This window comes from Gorilla gorilla, chromosome 5 (assembly GCF_029281585.2).
Source record: "Gorilla gorilla gorilla isolate KB3781 chromosome 5, NHGRI_mGorGor1-v2.1_pri, whole genome shotgun sequence".
In the NCBI taxonomy this organism is placed as follows: Eukaryota; Metazoa; Chordata; class Mammalia; order Primates; family Hominidae; genus Gorilla; species Gorilla gorilla.
Window position 1 is genome coordinate 152,418,292 of NC_073229.2, and position 24,842 is coordinate 152,443,133.

At 35.4% G+C, this 24,842-nt stretch overlaps 1 protein-coding gene across 5 annotated transcripts in view; it reads right to left on the minus strand.

The window, feature by feature from the left end:
* The window catches only part of PTPRK (protein tyrosine phosphatase receptor type K), a 560,471-nt gene that overhangs the window by 267,036 nt on the left and 268,593 nt on the right, over positions 1-24,842 (minus strand). For all 5 annotated transcript variants that reach the window (XM_031012171.3, XM_031012169.3, XM_031012170.3 and 2 more), the window contains exons 4-5: positions 13,190-13,271; positions 10,718-10,833 (exon numbers count right to left, since the gene is read on the minus strand). In XM_031012171.3, the coding sequence (XP_030868031.1) occupies positions 10,718-10,833; positions 13,190-13,271 (198 nt within the window). The remainder of the gene's footprint in view (positions 1-10,717; positions 10,834-13,189; positions 13,272-24,842) is intronic.

The following is a 24,842-nucleotide window of genomic DNA, read 5'->3' on the forward strand; positions in this document are numbered from 1 at the left end:
GTAACTGAAAAGTTGTAATAGGATAAACGTTGAGTAAAAACCTTTAGGCTTCAACTTGAAATATCCCTATGAACTCATTAGGTATTTTATCATTAAATATATGTGTATGTATTTTTTAGCTCTATTCACTGAAACGATCTAGAAATGAGTATCTCTCAGAACCTGCATCGTTATCTTGAAATATGATTTCTTACTAAAACTAAACAGGACATCATTGAAAAATGACTGATCTCACATCCAGAGGAGAAAGTGAAACATCTCACAGTACCAGGTAGCAAGGAAGCTCTCAAAGCCTACTACAATCATATCAAAAAGAATCAGGAGCAAATTTGGAGAGGAGCCCACTAAGCAAATATGGGATGATTTAAGATTTAATAGAAATGATAATTGCAACAAATTAAACTCCATTAAATATATTTAAATCCATGAGTGTATAATGATATTAAAAGAAAAAAAGAGTAAGTCATCTTTGCAGGATGATAGGGAACCAACTCATTTTAAACTAGTAAATATAGCAAAGATTGGAGCATGTATTTTCCCTTTCCTTAATGAATTGTGTTATTGGGTAACCAAATAGTAGATTAGGGGGAGTATGTATCTTTTCATCAACTAAACAAATACAAAAGAAATAAGACACACAAAAAAATGATAGAATATCACAGTTTTCTACCCCCAGGAATAAATATAGGCATTAATCATCAGAGACTGACAAGATCACAAAAAGAAAGATGACACATTTTGTTCCTCCTGTTATTATACAAAACACCACCTATGGCATTGCCAAAGGATCAAACTTGACCCTGGATCTGGCTGCCAAGTTGCAGGAAATAGAGAGGAAAGAGGGACATGTGGAACTGAAGAGGGCATTAGTATGCAATCAGCAAAATGTGGACAGGGGAAGCTAGAAGTCAAACATCCTAGGCTTAACAGATAAATTGCGAGGAAAGGAATAAAGGACAAACCTACAGATTAAAAGAGACTTAAAAAGATGTCTAATTTTAAAAACTGGTAAGACTATGGTGTCTAGGGATGCATATATAACTGCAAAAAAACTACAAGGGTTAAAATTCATGAGAGTGGTTATTTGTAGAGGCAGGGAGACAGCTCTGTTATGCCTGGCACAGAGCACATGGAAGGCACCTCTGGGATGGCTGGCAAGCTCTCTTTCTTTTCCTGTGTGATGTTTACCCAATATTGAGTCACAATAGTTTTTATTTTTGTGTGGTATTCTATACCTACGTTTTATTTTACAATAAAATAATTTTGTAAATTTTAGATCTTTCTAGCAGACTACTTTTCATAAAGAAGAAACCAGGCCTGCCAGTGATCCATGTTGTAATACTGATCCCAGGAGCTCAATGGGAAAGTTACAAAGTGCTTGACATGACACACCTAGAAACACACTGAAGGGGCAGCTATGCAAACAGGAGAGCATATTGTTCTTGCACAGAAAGAGAAGTAAATTATTTGTAGATATCGATAAAAAGCAATCCTTGAACTTCCATGACTGCCAGGCTTGTATAGTCCTGTTCCAAGAATAGATAAGGAAGGTAAAGAATATTATACGCATTATTCATTTATGATCAGTTATGTAATCTGTAAACATTAAATTCAGAGTTTATAAATTATTAAAGAAGGAAAAGAAAGCTTTATATCTGCAAGGCATTGATCTCTTTACAGTAGGAAGCCACATAAAATCAACCAAAATGACTTCAGGAGTATTTAACAATTCTATAAAGTAAATATGATTAAACTTTCTGACGCTCATCGTTACATATCCAAAATGCCAGAAAGCAGAAGAAAAACCTTATAATCCATGATATAAGATCGGTGACTTTATCTCAAGACCTATAAGCAGAATTCTTTATATAAAGCTATGCAGAAAGAAGATAATGCTGTGAATTAGAATATACCAATGGCCCAATGAAAAGCAGGACTGCCGAGTGTTGGCTCTTAGCTACGAAAGAGAACATGGTCTCTTAAGTGGCATCAGAATTAGCTGTAAACCAGTATATACATGGCAAAATCACTACTGCTTAGACAAAAGCAGAGAAAATTAGAATTAAATAGCAAGCTACTATTCATCTATCAGCTAAAGTTTAGAGCAGGTGACAAGAAACTAGGAAAGCACAAGGGACATGGTTTGCACTCCTCACACTCCTGTCTTGTGAGCCAGAAGTTACAGAAGCAGCCAAGGTTGAAGGCACCAACAGTTTTCCCATAGATTAATTCTCCTCAGTGACACCTGGGCCACTCAGAGGTTTAAGTTGGCCACAAGCTTCAAATTGTCTTGGTAAACTTTTATTAAAGCTAGAAAGAGTCAAAAGGAATTGAAATGTCTCCTCATTTTTCACTCCTACTGAGGAACACTTACATGAAATTATGAAGGTAGAAAGAGGTAAAAAGTAAAACAATGGTTCTAATAGACAAATGAGCTCCAAAACTAGAAATTGAAAAAACAAACTCATTGACTGTCTTTTAAAAATAAACTCTGAGAAAATGTACAAAGCTGTCTATATTACTTCACTCTCACATCTTCCCAAATTCTATAAAATGGTGCAAACCAGGCCCCAAATCGTTTTGTTTCTTAATTTGTCCTCTCCTTTGCTACTCATGGATTTTCCAATGCCAATGGCACTGTCCAGAATCAGGCCCTCATTCCCTGATGACTGTACTGAGAACAGAAGCCTCTTCCTCTTCCAGCAGTCTCCACCGTGGTCTAGTACCAACTTTTCCATAAATTCTATTTACCTCCACTCCTCATGGTGAACCTTCCACTTCGGTAAGATCCTTCTCCTTCTGTTCCTATCCCACGTCCCCACACATACACACGACGTGCTTTCTGCCTTCTGAATCTGCAGTAGTAACCATGCCCACTTCTGCTTATTCAAGTACTATGTACACTTCAAGGTTTCAATCAAGTCTTCTCTAATGATTTCACCAAACACTCCAGTCCGCGTTGCTCACGCTCATCTCTGAAACAGTACAGTCCTTAGACTCTATACAGACTTCCCATACACAGTTATAGAATCACGTGTCAGGGCAAAAAGTATCTTAAGAAGTAGTTAACCTCAGGCTCAAATGTCTTCTACATCTCTAGCATATGCTTACCCAGATTATGCTTGGATATTTGGACTAATTGTAATTTTACTACCTCCTGGAGCAGCTCATTGTAGTTTTCAACAGCCCTACAATTACAAAGTTCTCCCTTATAATCAGCTTATAGCTCTCACCATAAGCTTCAAATCATGTCATTATTATACTTTAGGATCTATAAGGAGGAAATTAAATCCATTTGTATATTCCTTACATTACAAGGTAGTAAATAAGTCACTTACCTAATCTTCTACAAATCTCAAGATATATTTGTGCCATGTGCCTTTAGCAATTCTGACATCATTGTTCAAGTTTACTCACTGTCTTGGTAATTATATGCTACCGTTTGTTATTTTAATATTTCAGAAGTGTGTCAGCCATTCTTAAAGTCTTTTACCTAGAAAATGTCAGAACTTTGACCACGTCCAGACATTAGAGCAACTTTTATTATATTGCATTGCATTGTTTTTTCTTTATGCATGTTACCTAGCATGAGCTGATCACATATTATGTATTTAATCAAGTTGACTTTAAAAACCTCCTCGCAAAATAGTTTCCAAAGAATTGCCTACTGTAAACTGCAGTTCCTAAGCATGCAGTAATTTCTTCAGGAAGCTTACCTTCATTATAATAAGTGGAAAATTATCATTTTTTTTCCTAAAATAAATAGTGTCAGGATAGTAAAATCTCTTGCAGAAATTAAATATGCTGCAAACATCTGGGCTTGCCAAATGGCAATATAAATAAGCATAGAAAAATGCTATAGCATGGGGGCATCAGAAAGAGCACTGTGAGCGGTAACTACTAGGCCTCTGAAATGGTGTAGTGCTATGTTTTCATCAGCTAAAATTTTTGTGCTTCCCAATTAACTCAGTCGTTTAGAAATCATGCTTTAGATTCCCACTACCATGTGGTGATGTTTGCATGGAGTACAGGAACAAGGCTTTGGAATTTGCCTGGACAGGTAATGCACTATGTGGTCAGAAGTTTTAGACCAACTGCTTTCACTGCCCCTTCACTGAGAACGGTTGGTACAGTAGGGGGTCAGCCTCGCTCTGGTTGTTTTTGAGAGCAATTTGCATCTCATTTTACTGATTTCACTCTCCAATTAGTACTCTCAAGCCATTGCTTAAATTATGTGTTGCTCCATAAGGAATGACATTTCCTTTGGCTGAGCAACTAGCTGTATCACACTATTCTAGCAATGATGAGCCTCACCAAGGGCGAAGTGGCGGCTGACTCTCCTGTTTTGGCAGGCCCACGGAGGAGGCACAGTGCCAGCACCTGCGGCGATTACTGACAGATTGGCCCAATTGCCACAGCTTTGATGACAATCTGCATAGGATTACCAGTCACACATTAAACAGCCTCATTTCAATTCACCAAAACAAACGGTGCCACCAAATCTACCCACACAATTCCCTACTTTCAATAACTCCACTGTTGAATTTCTCTGCCCAATTCAATGATGCATGCCTGCCAAGTGCTGTAATGATGGATGGAGTCATTAGTATTTTAGTTTCTACACCGAACTTGAAGCCAAAGCATATGGTCTGACAGATGTTGCAGCAATAGGCTCTATTTGATTTACCCTGTAGGTGTCCACTTATACTGGACCTTCATAATAGAATACTAATGCATAACTTTCAGTCCAACCCCAGTAACAACCCTTTCATATCCTCAAGTTATAAGGTGTTCTTAAAGCAGAAACTCAGAACATGTTTATTTCAAGTTAGGCTAATGATTACAAATTACCTTTGAATGTAATCAAATCACTTGAAATGGACAAGATGGACAAAAACACAAGTAATGCCTGTAGGCTACTACCATCTATGGCTTGATTAGCACTGCCAGTAAGTTCGTTATTTGATAAAATGTGTCACTTACTCATTTATTCCTCATTTGTGTCTTATTCAGGTAAAAATAATATATATATATATATATATATATATATAGTAAATTGGACAGATCTTAATCTTTGACAAATGTCCGTACACTCATAGATCAAGACCCCAGTCAATATATATGACATTAACATTACCCTAGAGAATTTCCCCCTGCCCACATCCAATTAATCCTTATTCCCCACAGGCAACAAGTGTTCTGATTTCTATCACCATAGGTTAGTTTTGTTTCTTATGAAACTTAATGTAAATGAAATTATAAAGGATATAAGCTTTTTGTGTCCATCCTCTTTCCAAAACCTAATGTTGCTGAGATCCATTCACGCTGTTGCATTATCAGCAGTTCATCCTTTTATTGCTAAGCAGTATTCCATTGTTTGAAAGAGCCACAAATTGTCTATCTATTATCCTGTTCATGGACATGTAGGTTTTTTCTAATTATCAGTTATTATGAATAAAGCTGTTATAGGCATCCTTGTACAAGTCTTTTTGTGGGCACATGTTTTAATTTCTCTTGGGTAAATACTTAGGAATGGAACTGCTACACCATATGTTCATTTGTTGCTTATATATTCACTTTTTCCTGCAATCACTTTATCCAGTGTTCATAAGAGTTACAATCTAGTGTTCAGTAGCACCATAGGGTGACTATAGTTAACAATTTATTGTATATTTCAAGATAACTTAAAAAGTGGAATTGGAATGTCCTTAACACAAAGAAATAATAAATACTCAAGGTTATGGATACATCAATTACCCTAATTGGATCATTACACATTATATGCTTGTTCCAAAAATATCACATGTACCCCATAAATATGTACAACTAGTATGTATTGATAATAATTTGATATTAAAAATAAAAATTCAAGAATATTAAAAACATGCAAATATTGAAATATTTGAATATTTTTTAAAAGTTTTGAATTTTAAATATTTTCAATAATACTGAAAATAAATAATTCAAAAAATTCAAAATTTAAAAATAACCAACATTTCTAACCTATAAAAGTGTACAATCTAATTTTTATTTTTCCTGTAAGAAAATTATTTGACACTTCTCAAGAATATAACCAAACGCTTTTTGTTATTTCATTTCAGTATAAATTATATGTTATAATTTCACTTTTGATCTTATTTCCCATAAGTAGAGCTTTATCATAGCTTCAAGTTATGAATCACAAATTCCGTATCATTGAAAGTTCCTCAGGAATACAGAAATCCTTCCTTATCCAAGGTCACACTTTGGGCAGTTGCAGTTACCTTCTGTCAATCACAGTCTGAAAATCTTAAATGAAAAATTTCAGAAATAAACCATTCATAGGTTTTAAATTGCACTCCACTCTGAGTAGCGTGATGAAATCTTGTGCCATCCCTCACTTGTTAGTCATTGACATTGTGTGTTTCTGACATCCCAACCATCAAAATCGTCATGGCTCAATGATCTAGGATAGCCCCAAGCAGATGAACCTCCTTCTGACATATTGTCAGAAGGTCAATAGTAGCCTAATGCTACATCACACTGCCTAAGTCATTCACCTCACTTATTCTCATTATGAGTTATTTTATCATTTCACTTCATCCTAAGGAGGGTGAGTAAAGTACAAAGATATGCTACAAGAGCTCACATTCATATAACTTTTATTACAGTATATTGTTATAATTGCTCTATTTTATCAGTTATTGTTAATCTCTTACTGTGTCTAATTTATTAATTAAACTTGTACATAGGTATGTATATATAGGAAAAAAACAGTATATGTGGGGTTTGGTACTATGTGTGGTTTCAGGCATCCACTGGGCTTTTTGGAATGTATCCCCCAAGGACAGGAGAACACTACTACAAAATTAAAATGGCTTAGTTCTAAAACTTAGAAGATTTATAAAATGTCTGTTCATGTGGAAAAAATTTACAAATCATTAACCAAAAAATGTGTTTATATCCAGAATACATGCTACTTCACTGAGCTCTCAATTGAAAAATAATCTGGAAGTTCTCTAAGGGTGACTAAAGACTTTATTCTAAATTTCTTTTTTTTTTTTTTTTTTTTTTTTTTGAGACACATTCTCGCTCTGTCACCCAGGCTGGAGTGCAGTGGCATGATCTCGGCTCACTGCAACCTCCGCCTCCCGGGTTCAAGCAATTCTTCTGCCTCAGCCTGCAGAGTAGCTGGGACTAGATGCGTGCACCACCACGCCCGGCTAATTTTTGTATTTTTAGTAGAGACAGGGTTTCACTATATTGGCCAGGCTGGTCTCCAACTCCTGACCTCATGATCCACCCACCTCGGCCTCCCAAAGTGCTGGGATTACAGGCGTGAGCCACTGCGCCCGACCCTAAATTTCTTTTAGTGCATAAATGTACCGCATAACATATTTTTAAAAACTACTTTCCAGAAAACCTCATGATTTCACCATATTTTTAGTCTACTGACACTCAGGCTTATAAAAACATTCGATGTTGTTTTACGTATCATTAGTTCATTTAGCATGTACAAGAAGGTTGATCTACTTCAAATACTCTATAATTATATAATCCAATTCTTACAAGAAAGATCATTCCCTATAGATACTTTCAGAACTACCATGATATGCATTATGAAATTATCCTAGATTAACTCAGGCAATTCATTGTTTGTGTTTTTCCCTGCATTTTTCAATTTACTCAATTTGTATATAATTTTAGACAACAAAAACGACTGATATATTAATTATAACCTAGAAAGAATACAGAAGTGAGAGAAATTTTTCAGTTTTTCCATAACAAATTATTTAAAATATCAAATATGATCAAGCATTGTGTTCTATATACCTTTCACAGAGTTATAGTATATCATTTTTCCTTTGAAATAGAAAATTGGCTGTTTTTCTAGTCTTTGTTACTTTAGCCCATATTTAGACAACATTTTGCCAATTGAAGCTCAATACTACATAATGTAAGTTATTTGGAGGACATACAAAGTTGATTGCCATTTGGTATTTTACCTGACCACGGCAGGTATAACAACTGTTGTATTATTCCATTACCTCTGTGATAGACTGCAGTGACCTTTCATTGAGTGCTTCAAGTACATTCATTCTCAGTACTAGCAGCAGATATTTTGAGCATTTGTTCTCACAATGATACTTAATCTAAGGTACCATTTTTCCCCATGCAAAACGAATTACAAGACTTTTTCATCTTCCACACAAAAAGGTTATCAAGGCCATGTTTCAAGCCACCAAAAATAACGTAAAGACCTAGTTTAGCATCTTACAGCTGGAAGGGATTTTAGTGTCTATTCAGAATCTCCTTTTATAAATTAGCAAATTGAGGTCCAGAACACATAAATGAAATCTCTAAGGCCACTGCAATTAACTGGGTTAAAAGGTTTAGGAGGGTTAGAGTAAAAGTTAGAATTCAGAACTGAGCTTCTTGAACTCTAGGCTGTTATTCTACATGAAATGAAAATAATCTGACATCTGTTTGCATGAGTTAGCTGGTAGATTCACTTTGGAACCAGAATTCTTCCTGCTTTATTATGTTTTTTTTTTTACTTTTGGCAAAAGTTGAGCAAGTTTTTTAAGTCACTGCCACCTTCTAATTGATTGATATATAGATAATGATCAATCTTATCTTGTTCATTTTTAAATAATTTCATAATAAAAGTTTTTATTTTAATTTGAAAACACCCTAAGTAATTAATAGATTTCAATATTTCTTGTACATGGAGAAGACTGATGTAAGTGAATAAGTTAAGGTAATTGATGTGGTGTTACTGAAAAAGGTAAAATAGCTTTTGAATAAATTAAGATGAATATGCACACTACTAAAGAATGAGGCAATGTCCATGTCAAAGTGGAAGAGAAATACATAAATTCACTATTCTGTAGCAAACGCCAAAAAAAAAAAAAAAAAGAAAAAAAGAGAGGTGAGGTAGGGGAGAAAGCAACATAGAAGTTTCATAGAATATTTTGCCTCTCATCTTTGTTACAAAAATGGCAGGAGGAAAATTTTTTAAAACCATCATGAAATGGACTATCTACAAAATAGAAAGCAAACAAAAAAAAAATGAGCAGTATTTGGACTACCACCCACTCAGACCAGCAGGGTCCAGAAAGTCTTTGTTGCCACAAGGCAGCTGGTGACTGAGGATACAAAACCCTTTTTATTTCAATGTCACATTAAATCCTGAGGCATAAAACCAAGGGCAGACCTACAGAGCCTCTAGATCTCCAAGAAAAGACTATATAGCTCACAACTAAAGCCAAGTGCCAGCTAATGTTCCCATCTAAATGAAAAAATCACTAGCAAAACAATTAGAACATATATCTAAAATCATTTTTAAACTATTATTTAGGCATAGGAAGAGAAATAAGAAAACTGACTTGACATTTATTTGATAAAACAGGTTGCACATTATACAACATGCTTTCCAGGAAAAATTATCCTATTTTTCAATCTCTGTAGGAGAAATTACCATAATCACAGAAAAAAGGGACCCTCATTTCCTTTTCATATTTGGACACAAAATATGGTATCCTGACACTTGAAAATCAAATAAGCTATAAAAGTAGTAATAATTAGATTAATATGAAGTACACCTGTTGTAACCTCCAATTGGAATGCTGGAAGAACTTGATGAAATAACACAAATATAACACCCAGCATATCAGTCATTATACAAAGTATTATTTCAATATTCATTTATTATAACCTTTATTACAACCACCTGCAAACTAATAGTTATCCCCAACAGTACTTTCACCTATCTAAAGGATGTAGTAAAAAAAAAATCATGATGCCTATGTTGAAGAAACTAAACTCATCTTGTTTTTTTTTTTTTTTGGTCTCTATTGGCATTCTCATGAATTTAAAATTCACAACTTATTAAATCTCTTTCCTCATTCTGATGCAGAGAACCTAAAAAATAATAATAGAGGTGCTCAGAGAATATTATTACTTACACATCATCTAGCTTCAAATATTTCGCTCAATAGCCATCTGTTTTAGGTCCAGCTTCCTGGCTTTAGAGCTGCTCTCAGCTCCTCCCAGCCCCCAGCACCCTAGCACTGACAGATAGACTTTCTATAAATTCTCTGAAGGCAAGGCATATTTCTTAGTCTATAGTTTTATCTCAGATTCTTTTAAATCTGTTTATATGCACCATTTACCGTTCCCCAACATGTATGTTAAATCATAATTAAATACAAATGTATTAAGGAATTAATATGTGAAAGGCAAATGTCTTCACCTCAGATCTGTGATTAACCCTCAAACTCAAAAATTTAATTGGCTCTCTTCCAATTCATACTTCCTGAAATATTCCCAAGGGTTTCTTAAAATACTTTAAAGAATTTATCAGAGTATGACAGCTCCTACTTAACTCTTGTAAATTCAGTTTTAAAAATATTATTAAATAAGAAAAAATCTCATTCTTATTCATATTTCAAATGGATCTACAGAATTTTTTGCAGTTTGAATATAACAGAGAGAATTATTGTGTTTCACCAGATCCTAACAAAAATACTTATTATTTGACCATGTGTTTTATTTCAGAAAAGGAAATCTCTAACATGAATCTGTAATTAAACTCACGCAGACAGCCTGTCCCACTACATGCGCATGCACACGCACACACACACACACTCAAAAGGATGAGACAACAAACAGTCCTGTTGCAATGTTTTTAAAACATAAAGTATACTCTTTAGCTCAGCTGCCAACTTGGCCTTACCTGGAGCCATAACTTGTTATGCACAGCATCTCTCCCTGTGGCAATGCACTGAAATGTAGCATTTTGCCCTGCATTCACCTCTACATCCCCTAGACGGAGGAAATGAGGAGATTTATCTGTGAAGGAAGGAAAAAAAATGTATTTGTTTTCACATGAAGAAAATATGCCATGTTACTTTTCTCCAGCTGAATGTTATCGTTAGTGTTTTTACCTTTGGCCAAGACTAACATCAGAAAGAAGAAAACTGAGGAGCTTTTTTGTGCCGGAAGACACCATTTCCTCTGTGACTCTCATAGTTCTCTTTTTCTCAATAGCTCTATTACTTACTGTTCCATAATTGCTGGAGTATTGTTCTCTACAGAGTGAGCACTCAACAATTGCTGCTGAACTGCTGCCATAGCATGTTGTATATGGATGATAATAAAACAGTTACAAACTTACAAGTCAAAGCAACCAAAAGAGATTAAATTGACATGAAATCAGAGCCTAATATAAAGATATAATGAAAACATATAATGATTTCTAAACTACTGGCAGTGACACGGCCATTGAACTTATTAGGCTACATTTTAAGCAGTTAGATTTTTTTTTAAAAAAAAATCAATAGTTATAACCCTCTATAGCACTTCAAAGAACAAGGGAATATTTTTGCTTCTCGCAAAAAGAACACCAGCTAAACTGGTAAACCTTTTTTCTATTCCATTATAACCATAGTATAGTAATCCAAAATAAATACCCATATTAGACTAACAAAAATAATGACTGCAGTCAAAATATAAGTAAGATTTATGACTGACAAGTATCCTCTGAAACTACCTTTTAAAACTGAAGCCTCATCCATGTTTCCCATTGAAAGGAAATTTATATAAACAGCAAAAGCTAAGGCTCATGAGTAAAAAGAAAAGTTCATGGAGGGCCATATCACCCTAAAACTGCTGTTGTGCTCAATCCACCATTTTGTATGTACTTATGAAAGCCTTTCCTTAATGCCTATCATTCAAGAAGTGAAAAATAAACAGTAGATAAAAACACAGCTCTCTTAAACTACAGATTGAAAGAACTTAGTAAGGCAGCTTGAACTTTAAATGAGATGATTTTGTTCTCTCTTTTCTTAGAATTTACCAACCACCACATGGTATATATAATCTGACCCTTACTGCGTACATCTTTCTCTAGTGCCTTACCTCTCAGGAAGAGATTTAAAATAAGGAATTCTTGAGTTAGAACATGAGCTAAAGCAGCAGTTCTCAATTTACGAACTCTAGACCAGCAACATCAGCTGCACTGGAATCAGAAATGCAAATTGTCAGGCCCCACCCCAGACCTATTCAATCAGAACCAGGGGAAGAGCCAAGCAATCTGTGATTTACCACAGCTGTAGGTGATTCTGAAGCACACTAGAGTTTGACAACCACTCAGCAGGAGCACAGGTCTTGGCCCTCACAAGAGGCCCCAGCCTGCTGCTTACAATGTGTTAGAGATGCTTCTCAGGGAGGATTGCTGAACAGATAACCCAGAATTCACAAGCCCTATAAAATGCTGCTTTTGGGAAATAGAGGCAAAGTCTGAATTTATGCCAACTGTTTTTTGCCTGGCTCTATTGAATGCATGCAGTAATTGTTTTTCATGGACTGTGATGTAAACACAAATTTAGGTACACCATCTGAAAACCAATCAATGTGCCTCTAAGGGCATAACAAAACTGTGTATTAATAAACCGAGTTTCTTGTTTTGTTTGCTTTCTTTTTTTTTTTTGAGACGGAGTCTTGCTCTGGTTGCCCAGGCTGGAGTGCAGTGGTGCAATCTCAGTTCACTGCAACCTCCACCTCCCAGGTTCAAGTGATTGTCCTGCCTTAGCCTCCTGAGTAGCTGGGATTACAGGTGTGCACCACCAGGCCTGGCTAATTTTTTTTTTTTTCAGTAGAGATGGGGTTTCACCATTTTGGCCAGACTGGTCTCAAACTCCTGACCTCATGAGTTAGCCAGACATTTATTATGACAGAGGAGAAAAAAAGTAGTCCTAAATTTGGAATAATGTGAACTAATTATTTCTCTTCATTTCACCCCAGCCCTCAACTCAGCAGATCAAATAACTTCATGAGGCTTCTTTATATTTTCCTTCCTGTTGAACTCTGATTTGCTATTCTTCTCTGTTTTTCTAGACAATTTAATGATGCCAAAAAAATGAACAAGTTCTACTGACAGCTGCCTTTGCATGTATATTTTGTTCTCAGTAATGAAATAATTTAAAAGAATCTCCTAATAGGTATACAATTAGTTACAAGTTTGAAAAATATTTGATTCAAAAACTCTAGAAATATATCAGTTTCCTTTTAAAACTCAGTAGAAGGCTAGGATTAACAATAACAAGAGAGACAGCAATAACCAAGTGATAAACAATCAATAGCCACTGCCAATATAAGGCAAGTGTGGAAAGGACATAGAAAAATACAGTTCTTAATCACAACCTACCACAAGGATAACTCAGTACTTGGATGTCATCAATGGCAATATAACCACTTCTCCCTCCTGAGACTTCAGCTTCAAATATTACCTGTCAAAAAGAAACAGAAAATATTTACAACAATCGTTTTCAAGGAATGTCTACAGTGGAGGGGAACAGCTAAATATATGCAAAAGTAAATCTAATTTTTGTTCAGTAACAATTAAAAAGTTAACCTTATAATATAAGTAATTTCCTAACTCTTGTACAGGTAAACAAATCAAAAAACAAAATTTGAAGAACAATTACATTACAGAGGTTAAGAAGCTTAAATTTTTTAAGCAGTTATTACCAAGTATTGTTATATATCCTGAATAGGCAATATATAGGCAGACATAGAAAATCTCTTTAAAGGTAAACTTTCGCCTACTGATTTTTTTCCATTTTTACTGTTTACTTAACATACGTGGAGCACCTACTATGTGCCAAGCAGTATGTGAACCACTGAACACATTAATAAGATAATCTGAGTTTCAAACAGCTGAATTTTCAAGGATGGGTGTCAACCAATAGATTATTGATGTTCCAGGCCAAAGGAACAAATACAATGAAAAAGATTGGGATGGCATGTTTGGAAAACTAAATAAATATAATCTCTATGGCTACAAAGGCTCAAAAGGGAAGAGATGAGATTAGAGACATAGGCATGGAGGGCCTTAAATACCATGAGGGTGAGGTCAGGAGTACAGCACTCAATAGTTTTATAACTAAGAATGTTAAGAAAAAAAAGGTTTCTATATTTAAATATAAGCTCATTTTACAGTTTTGTAGTTATAGTCAATAGCAAAGCTTGATACGGCCTTTCTTTTAATGTGTGCTGTGGCTGGGTGTGGTAACTCACACCTATAATCTAACACTTTGGGAGGCTGAGGCAGGAGGAACACTTGAGCCCAGAAGTTCAAGACCAGCCTGGGGAACACAGTGAGAGCCTGTCGCTAAAAAAAAAAAAAAAAAAAAGAAAGAAAAAGATTAGCTGGGTATGGTGACACATGCCTATAGTATCAGCTACTTCACAGACTAAGAGACTAAGGTGGGAGAATTGCTTGAACCCACGAGTTGAAGGCTGCAGTGAGCCAGGATGACACCACTGCACTCCAGCCTGAGCAACAGAGCAAGACCCTGACTCTACAAAAAAAAACAATAATAATGTGTGCTGTGACTTTCAAGAGAAAACAGATTTAGCATTCAGCACTTCAATGTTGTATTTGATTCCTTTATTCATGGGGATACATACATTATTTTGGAGTATTTGCAAAGCATTTTTAAAAATGTAATGAAAGTTGATGTTTAAAGTAAGAATAGAATATAATCAAATTGGTCTAATAGAAACATATTTGGCTATAAAGTGAAAGACAATATGGAGAGAAAAAATAAGTCAATATGCTAGAAGTAGTGGGAATGGTGAGATGAGAAGAAAAAGGAAAGATAAAAATAATACTAAGGAAGCAGAGAAGGTAGAACTTACTGACTCAGTTGTGAAATATAGGACAACTCAATGATTTCTGGCTTAGACTACTAGGTGAATGATGCTGTCAGGATTCCTTCTCGGGACTAGTGATACAGAAAAGGAAAGAAATTGAGGGAGAAAATAATGAAGTATGTTTTGAACATTTCAAATTTGATTTGCCTATGATAACACACAGGGGAAAATGCTTAAGTAACAACTAGATAGATAGATTTGGAAGAGAAGATTATCAGGGTAAAATAAAGGTATAAATTTCGAAGTTATCTGACGAAGGATATCAGATAACTCCATGGAAGGGAATAAGCGACTAATTTGAAAGTTAAAGTGATTGGTGAGTAAGATAGCATAAGAAGATAAATAAGAGAAGAAAACTACTGGAAATGAAAGGTCAAGACTGAAAAGGACACCAGCGGATATAAAGCCAACATCGAATGGTTAAGAAAGAAAGGGTGGTACCAGGAGGTTTCAAGCAGGTCAACACTCCTAATAAAAGGATTAGGAAAGGCCAGGCATATTACAATAACAATAATTTAAAGATTTCAGATACATGTGTAAACAGTGGCATCTAGATGCACACACATTTTAGAAGGTGAGAGTGTCTCTGATGTTATCTAATAATCTCCAGCCATTTTATTCTTTCCCATGGGAGTATCTGCCAATTCTGAGATCAGGCTATGGTTCTACCTTAGTACAGACTGAAAACCTCTAGTAGGAGGAGGTGAAAACCTCTAGTAGGAGGAGGTGAAAACTGTGAAAGCTTGGTGCAGTTCTGCAGAAATAGAACAACAACTTGAAAATCTGGGAGGCTGACTTTTCCAAAAAGACATAGGTAAAGGCAAATAATATCTAACATAAGAAAGAGGTCAAGAGAAACTGAAACTAATAAGCATCACTTGGGGTTAGCTCTTAGATATTTGGTAAACTCTGCCAGGACATTTTTACTCTGGTGGAGGAGAAGTTTGATTGACTGGGCTGATAAGTTACATTTGTCAAGCACTTACTGTATAAAGTAGACTGTCCCAAGCTACAGTCACGCACACACACACACATAAGTTGATTTAATCCTCATTACAATCATACGAGGTAGGTATTATTTTCATGCTCATTTTAAAGAAAAGTAATTGAACCAAGGCATAAAAGCTAACCAGTGGTGAAGCCAGGAATGGCCCGAGTCATCCTGCCTCTAGGTTGCTTTTGAAAACTTTACTACATTGCCTCTCAAGAAAAAGAAGAAGACACAGAGTATTTCATTTAAGTAGACTTTAGAGTTTAAATTTCCTTTACAAGTCTAAAATGTTAAGTAAATTTTAAATTTAAAAAATGAATTTCATTTTAACTAGCACACTGACTAGACATTATATTGACAAGATAGCAGCATGGTTCCATTAAACCCTTTCCATTCTCACACTACAACCACCCCAAAGTCAATAACAATGAGATAAGGTAAGCCGCTGGAATGGATGGCTCATCTCCCTTCCATCTGTCCCAATCATAAACTACCTGCATTACTTCTTTTCTACTCCAAGTTTACCCTTTGTGACAACTGATTTTACTGGAATAAGCTGAAAGTGAGATGGAGGATGGGGTCTCTGTGGTAAGCAGAATGCTTCATGATGGAAGGGTGGCCATCTATGAACACAGGAGGGTGTGCAATATGTGTGTGCATATGATTTACATTTCACATAAATGTATTTGGTGGGAACATAATTCCCATGTCATTTTCTAAATACTGGAACAAGGGCTTAGCAAGAAATAGAAAATAGTATAAAAAACTTTAAATAATGTATAACTTGAGACAACTCTGGTACAGACCACTTTCTCAGGGGTGAAAAAAAACCTGTATTATACTCCAAGCCCTCCTGTTTACAAATTCTTGAGGATTCACATAAATTTGAGAATTGAAACTTTTAGAGCTAAGTCTTAACCCCATAATATGAATATAATACAGCTTTCAAAAAAAGTTTTCTAAGGATTAAATAGTAGCATATAGAAAGGTGCTATCTAAACTAAAAGGTGTGATTGTCAACAGTGTTAATACCTGAAGTCTGTATAAATATTTCCTAGGAAAATAAGTTTTATTTGCTTGTTTGTTGTTTAAGGAAAGAGAAGTTACAGAAAAAAAGTTTTTAAAAATCATTTTTTGAAAACAATTACATTCTAATGAATAAATACACATCATTGTTGGTTATCTCAGTTTTGTTGTCAGTATTCATTAAATTATTTTAACTTCTAGGTCTATCTTAGCTTCACTTTCTTGAATTGTTCAACTTCTTGCACTTTAAACAAGATTACTACACCCCTGAGAAAAAGTTTCATATGTGTTCATTTAAATTGAGCTTTACTCAGGACAATAAATTGAGGCCTTGATTTAAAATTTAGGAGGCAAAATAATTGGTTCTTTATTAAAAAAAAAAAAAGTTCCTCTTTTTAGTGACCTCATTTTCCCTGCTAAATGTTGTCTTTGCCTCATTAATGAGAGCTAGAAGAAATTTCTAAGATCAGATTCCTTTACTGCTAAAGATCTAATCAGCTTTATCACTTCAACAGAGCCCTCACCTTGTAGGGCTCTTCTGTCCAGTCAGGGGAAACAAATCTCAATAGCTTAATTACACAAAGCGTGCTTGGGCTAATGCTCAGGTCAGATCTAATGCTTGATGTCAAGTAGTCAATCAGGCTTCCCAGAAGAAGAGAGCAATGAAAGCCATACCAGATGTCAACTTTAAACCTTCCAGGATGCCAGCCTGGGAGCAGAATGAACAGGCTCTGCTTTCTAAGCCATTTTTACTCCACTCCATTACCTGAAACACTGAAGGTGATGATTCTAATCAAATTTTTGCTACTCCAGCAACAGTCCTGGATTATTAACTAAATAAGTGAAATAAAGTTGAATTAAACTTGGGGGAGATGGGAAACCCTAAAGAACAAGGACAACTTTCTCCTCTAGCAAACTGAATGAATCCACAGGAAGTGTCTCCTATAATGGAAAGCTGAACTGTGTGTCTGGAAGCCTGGGATCTACTATCACGTGTAACCCAAGCAAGTTATTAATATTTAACTCGGGTCTCTGTAGTCTCATCTTGACAATACTGCCTTTCCCTACATCACGGGTTTCTTGTGAAGACTGAATGGTATATGTGAAATGATTAATTAATATATGAAATACGTAATACAAGATATTACAGATACTAGAAAAATCTGAAAAAAATTTCCCCTTAATAGTCTTTCAATATATCACAGTGTTAAGAGCCCAGGCTCCAAAGTCAGATATATATTTAACTCATATTCTTTTTCTTTTTCTTAATGAGACAGATTCTTGGTCTGTCACACAGGCTGGAGTGCAGTGGCATGATCTGGGCTCACCCTAACCTCTGCCTCCCAGGTTCAAACAATTCTCGTGCTTCAGCCTCCCCAGTAGTTAGAATTATAGGCACATGCCACCACACCTGGCTAATTTTTGTATTTTTGTAGAGACGGGGTTTTAACATGTTGGCTAGGCTGGTCTCGAACTCCTAGCCTCAGGTGATCTGCCTGCCTCAGCCTCCCAAACTGCTGGGATTACAGGCATGAGCCACACCTGGCCTAGTTCATACCCTTTAACTGTAACTTTAACTTATGTAAAATGAAAACTTCAATTTCTTCTTCTATAAAGGAAAGTTTATAGGGAAGATTAAATGAGATAATGCACCTAAAACATTTAGCACATCTCCTGCCACACAGTAAGCATGCTATGTTAAGTGGCACCACTTTTATGAGCAGAAAATAGCCATAAAAGACACATGTACTAAAATTATATTTCTTCCATTCCCTTCTCCCTCCACTAAAAACCTAACCCCCCAATCCCAGTTTGGAAAAACATGAATAAACTAGTATTTGATTCCTATAAACCTCCTTAAATTCATGTTTTTTATTTTAATATTTAAACATTAAATTTTGCTAACGTTTGGAATAAATCACACATCTGCCTTCAAAGAACAAATGTGCCCAAATCAAAACCTATTTCTAAATATTTATGCCCAGATTTCAGTAACGAATAAAATAGGCATCTGTAACACACACAAAGATAGAATAACACTGCAGATCCAACCCTATGAGTACCAGTAAAGCACATGTATCTTTATCTGTCATGACAAGGTGTGACCTCCAATTTAGGAACTGTAGTTAACTTTGTGTCCTTAAAGCTCAAATACTGTCTATCACAAAGTAGACATTCAACAAATGATAACAAGACTATATACATGTGTGTGTATATACACATTACATAGATGTGCATATATATAAAACATCATCACATAAAATTGAATTCTACCATGTGAACCTTAAACATTGTAGTTCCACAAGATGTGTCCTCAGTCTTTCACTCTCTTTGCCCTATACTTTCAACTCTGATAAGATTGAGGAAGATGAGGCTACAATGAGGACAGAGGGAAATGAAAAAAATATATTTAAGTATATAGAAATACAAAAGGAAAATGGAAGTACATGGCATCACAAAAGCTTATTAATAAAGGAGTATCTAAAGGAGAAGAGATGTCAGGAACCCAATACTGGCCAAATACTACATAAAATGGTTATTGGAAATGCCCCTTATTTGTGCCATTGAGATCAGAAGTGCCCAAAGAAAAGAGCGGTCTGTATGAAGAATGGAAGTGGAAACCATATTGGGCAATGAAGAACACAGTGAAGGCACAGAGACACCAAGGTTAAGAATGCTTATAGGAAGTTTGTCTGAACGGATAACAAAAAATTTGACTAAGGACAGAAAAAGATATGGGATCAAGGAAAGGTTCAATTTTTAAAAAATTTTTCTTATTACTTTTAAGGTAAGAAACACTTAAACTTGTTTAGATATTGATGAGGATAATTCAATTTGGTAGTGAGTATTTGTGTATACACATGAAAGAAGTGATAACTGTTAGTGTGAAACAGGATAAAATCCAAATCACAGGCTGTAAGATAGGCTCTCTCTGCCTTTTTTTATAGTAAGAGGAAATGAGAAGATGCATAAAAATGTAATTTCTAGGACTGGTAGCCAAAGAAGTTTCCATTATATGGCTACAATTTTCTCAGCTATAAGTAATAGGCTGGTGAAAAGGAGGAGTGGTTGAAGTCTGGAGAAAATTGAAAGGAGTTGAAATACAGAGTAGAAGAACAAAGAGAACTGAACAGAAAAATATAGTAGTAGAATTTCCAGTTATATTTGGACCCAATTGAAATTGATAAACCTGAATTTCTAGTGATCAAAATCTATCATGTGGTGTGATTTAAAAAAAAAAAACAACAGTATTTTTTTTTTAATTTAAGCCCAGAAAAGGTGGATAGAATAAAAGTCAGTAAAGAGTTTATGGAAACAGCAATTGTATAACAAAAGTCATCACAATGAAATCAAATTTTGATTTCATTTGATGATAAGCAAGTTGATGAACTAGCTAAAGACAGATGGTTTGATGGATTGGAGCTCTCCATGAAGTTACTGGATGATCTAAGCAAAATGAGTATAGTAGAAGAAGATAGGTTTATACTTGGGAAGTATGATACATATGCATAAAGTTAGAACAGTTGTGAGATATTACAACATCCACGTAACCAGAGTAGTAAACAGAGGTGTGACCTTTGGAAGTGGTGAGGTGAAAAAACTATCCAGGCGCTTTCCACACATATACTGATGTCATCAGGAAGACGATGAGCCTTGAAAGTGGAGAAAGCAACTCTAAATTATGCTGGTACCCAAGTTCATGATGAGTAGAACAAAATGATTTCAGGTCCAGTGGAAGGTAATAATAAGGATGATGACGTGGTTGAAAGAAAAAAAAACTCAAAGGTGCAAAGATGTTTCCCACATGATATGGTTTGGCTGCGCCCCCACCCAAATCTCATCTTGCATTGTAGCTCCTGTAATTCCCACATGTTGTGGGAGGGACCCAGTGAGAGGTAACTGAACCATGAAGGCAGTTTCCCCCATCCTGTTCTCATGGTAGTGAATAAGTCTCACGAGATCTGACGGTTTTCAGGAGATTTGAGGTTTCCGTTTTCGCTTGATTCTCATTCTCTCTTGCCAAGGCACATAAGAAGTGCCTTTCACCTTCCACCATGATTATGAGGCCTTTAGCTACATGTAACTGCGAATCTATGAAACCTATTTTTCTTCCCAGTCTCAAGTATGTCTTTATCAGCAGCGTGAAAATGAACTAATACACCACCCATTGACCTAAGTTACTTGGGAATTAATATCTTCTCTTTTAGAGAATATTTGGGAAAAAGTGTCTGTAGGCTATAGCCATGAACAGATGATGATTATAATTACATAATTAACTCTAAGTAAACATTTGATGTTTATCTCCTCTACTAAAATATAAACTCATTGAGGGCAATGGCTTGTCATGTTCCTCACAACATCATTGAACCACATGAATCCCGTTGACAGTCAGGGCTCAAAGAGTCCCAATATGTGACAGAAAACAACAATGCAGTATCAGTGGATTAACTGTTTTGCCTAAAAGGGAAATATGGGAATAGACATTTAGCTCATTTTTGCTGAACTCACAAAATTGTGTTGAAATAATACAATGACACTTGTTTGAGAAAGTTCTAGATAATTTTCCCAAGCTATATTAGAAATCATGAAAACATAAACCTCCCCTGAACAGCTAAATAATGCTATAAGGCATAAATTTCTGCTGATAGGCCCCAGAAGATTTTCTACAGAGTAAGTCTAGTCTCTACATGAAAACTTAAAATTCTAGAATCTACTTTTCAAATGTGCATATTCTATTTTCATCCATACATAAAGATGAAGACACACATAACTGACAGGTGATACCAAAAGTGCAATGTACAACTAGCAGTTACTGTCACTCACTGTAGCTCCTCTCATAGACACTGTCAATTTGGAATTGTGGTTTCTCAACTAAGAATCAGCAGCAAATATTAGAGAAAAGGAGCTTCTCTTCGTCAGACCCCTGCAAGACAGGCTGGTTTGCCTATTGAGTCATGTAATAGTCCACTTCTAAGAGTCTAAAGTGTGAAAAGGCCTTTAGTCAAGGCCTTGAGACTCTGAAACTGATGAATTCTTATTAACCTTTTCCTATTTGTTGTTTACTTGTTTATTTAGTTCCTGAAGGAGATATATATCTGCAATCACAAAAAGATACATAGATAAAATATCTAAACAAGGGAAATATTTGTATACTCTTTGCTTTAGAGTTGCTAAAGTCAATTATTTGACTATTTGTAAACTCTTTGATTTTCGAGTTGCTTGAGAAAGTAATGAGGGGGTTCTAATTATATGCCAACTAAATATGGAAGGCAATTAAGACATATAATCAAGCCCAAATCGATTCTTCATCTAACCCCTAAGTAATTTCAGATTTTAGCTATCCTTAGCACTTCCATGACTCATAGATGCATAATTTTTCTTAAGATGTCCTGAGATTAAAAATGGCTGGTTCCTTAGAAAGACTAGTATTATCAAGACTTCGCATCAGGATTTTACTATCTACAGGGAGTAATTAGGGCTCCAGAGATTCTAAAAACCAACATTCTCTTACCTGAATACACACAGGCCTTTTGCATAGTTACAGCATCTGCCACTCAGCAGGAGCTACAGTATAGGATTAAATATTCTTTCACTTTCATATATCTATGCACACATACATATATACACGTGCCCACATAATTCTATGTATCCATATATCAATGTAATTAATATTACAGTGACAAGTTAATTTTAGAATGTTAATACTATTTATAATGTTACTAGGTATTCTTTAATAAAACATCAATTTATCCAATTACAAGGGCTTTGATTACAAAAATATCCTGAGGTTTAGCATTACCAATTGCCTGCATGATGAGAAGGACTACCACATTATCTAACAGGGATGACATCAGGTATAACCAGAGTGCAGTTGCATGAAAAGCAGCTAGAGCATCCACCAACTGCAAGCCTTTCAAGAATGATACTGTGTTTTGCCTAATAAACAACAGAACATCAGTCAAAGCACATGGCAGTGTCCAGGTAACTGTAAAAAGTCAGGACCACAGATCAGAAGGAGAAAATAAAACCTAACAGACTTCATACAAAAGTAGGCTGTATAAAAGAAAAGCCCAAAGAAGGAGATTTTCACAAGTTCCATACTGAAATGAATATGCAAGCATACTACACTCCTATGTTTCAAATTAGCCCAGGGAGTTGGCTATCCCTAATGTAATCACTAAAAGTATCTCGAAAATCTAAATAAATGAATGAACAATAATCATTTCAGAGCGTATGCTAGTATGTTGAAGTTATAATAATAGTCCACTAGTTATTTAAATTAATTCTGCATTCCTGAAATCTTGCACTTGTAAACGATTATCAATGGTGTTTTTAATTAGAATAGATGTTGACGCAGGTTTATATGTATCAAAAACACATGACTTCTTAGTCTTAAAGTGACTAAGACATACTTCTCATTTCTGAAAACAAACCCAAAACCTGAACTTTAACAAAATAAACCCGCAAAAAGTTCTTGTGTTCTCTGCATAGTCCCTATATCATTAAAATGGCTCTAGGGTAGAAGGGATTATATACTTGCTTTCTCAAAAAGGTTTTGACATAGACCCTCAAGGTAAGACAGAGACACACACAAGCACACCCACTCAACACAGTGCACACCAGAGTTCCCAGCAGCAGAGCCCCAACTCTGAGCCACAGACCTCAACTCAGGTCCCAGTTCCGACCTCATGAGGCCATTGTAAAGATTAAAAGATATTATACACAAATTAGGAGGTTTCTCATAAATGTTAGCCCCTTTCCTGACCTTTGTCATCGCAGATACACCTTTTAGCTCTTCTGTGCTACAAAAACAGCACCACAAACTCACTACCTTGCTCATTCCTAATGTCTGACACCCCTATCACTAAAGCCCCTTTCCATGATTCCTTTTACAGTTCAATTCAGGGCCTAAGTGTGGTGAGGCTGCCTGAGACTAGAGACCACAGTATAAGGTATGCCAAACCCCTGCACTCTTCTGAGGCTTCCCAATTCCAATATAGGCAGACAGACAGGCAGAGCATAATAATACATCCCAAATGCCTTAAATATGAAACTCAGAAATAAAATTGAAATAGGACCCACTATTCATGGCTCAGTCTAATTTATGTGAGAATATGAGTTTAGCAAAAAGAGAGGAAAAACCAAAAAGGCAATTAAAAGAGGAAAATAAAAGTTTACTGAAATAATCCAAGATCTAAAAATGCCCTTAAACACATTTTTCATCCTATGGATCTGTCCTTAGATACATAAGCAAGCAACCTACACCATAAAAGATCTGGTATAAAACTGAAAGTGGGGAAGCAAAGAGTAGCAGAAAATTCATCAGCAAAATGTCATTTCTGTATCTTTACTATCATAGCTCCACCATCTGGGTTATATTTTATAGTTAGTTGTCTGGTACAAAAATAAAAGATGACTGGTTAAGGTTTCTACTTCTATCAACATGACACTGAATTACAGTACTATTTCTCCTCACTTCTAGAGATGTGCCATTTGTCTTCCTACAATCCACAAGCAGAACCTTTTAAATTTCAGCACCAACAGTCCAATCTTACACATAGCAGAAGTAGATCACTTCACCTGCACAACTATATTTGAAAAATAATGCTTTCAAACTAACACAGTAAGTCTGTTCTTAACAAATTTAAACAACTCTCAATAGCTTTAATTTATACTTATGAAACTCAAGAAAATTAAAATCAGTAGTTCAGCCTACATGTACCATCATACTAAATATCTATTAACAGATGAAATCTGATGACAGTATGCACTTACAAAGAAAAGCAATCTTTAAGTAAACCAGATGATTAATTTTGAGTGAAGAGATAAATGGATGAGCCTACATACAGACAAAGTTCAGCCAGATGCTAAACTTGAGTTTTCACATCACAAATTCAGATATATTAATAAGTAATTGTTTTGTTTAAACCTCTTGTAAAAAGAGAATTCTCTACTTACATAATATTGATTTAAGAATTAAGTAATTTCAAACGTACTGTGAACTTTCCCTATTGAAAAAAATAGTTATGGTTGGAGGGGAGAGGGGAAAGGTTTTGACATAAAGTTTGTAAGAGTAACTAGTTTGTGTACTCTTAGTTGAATTTAGGGATAGAATGCCTGTGAA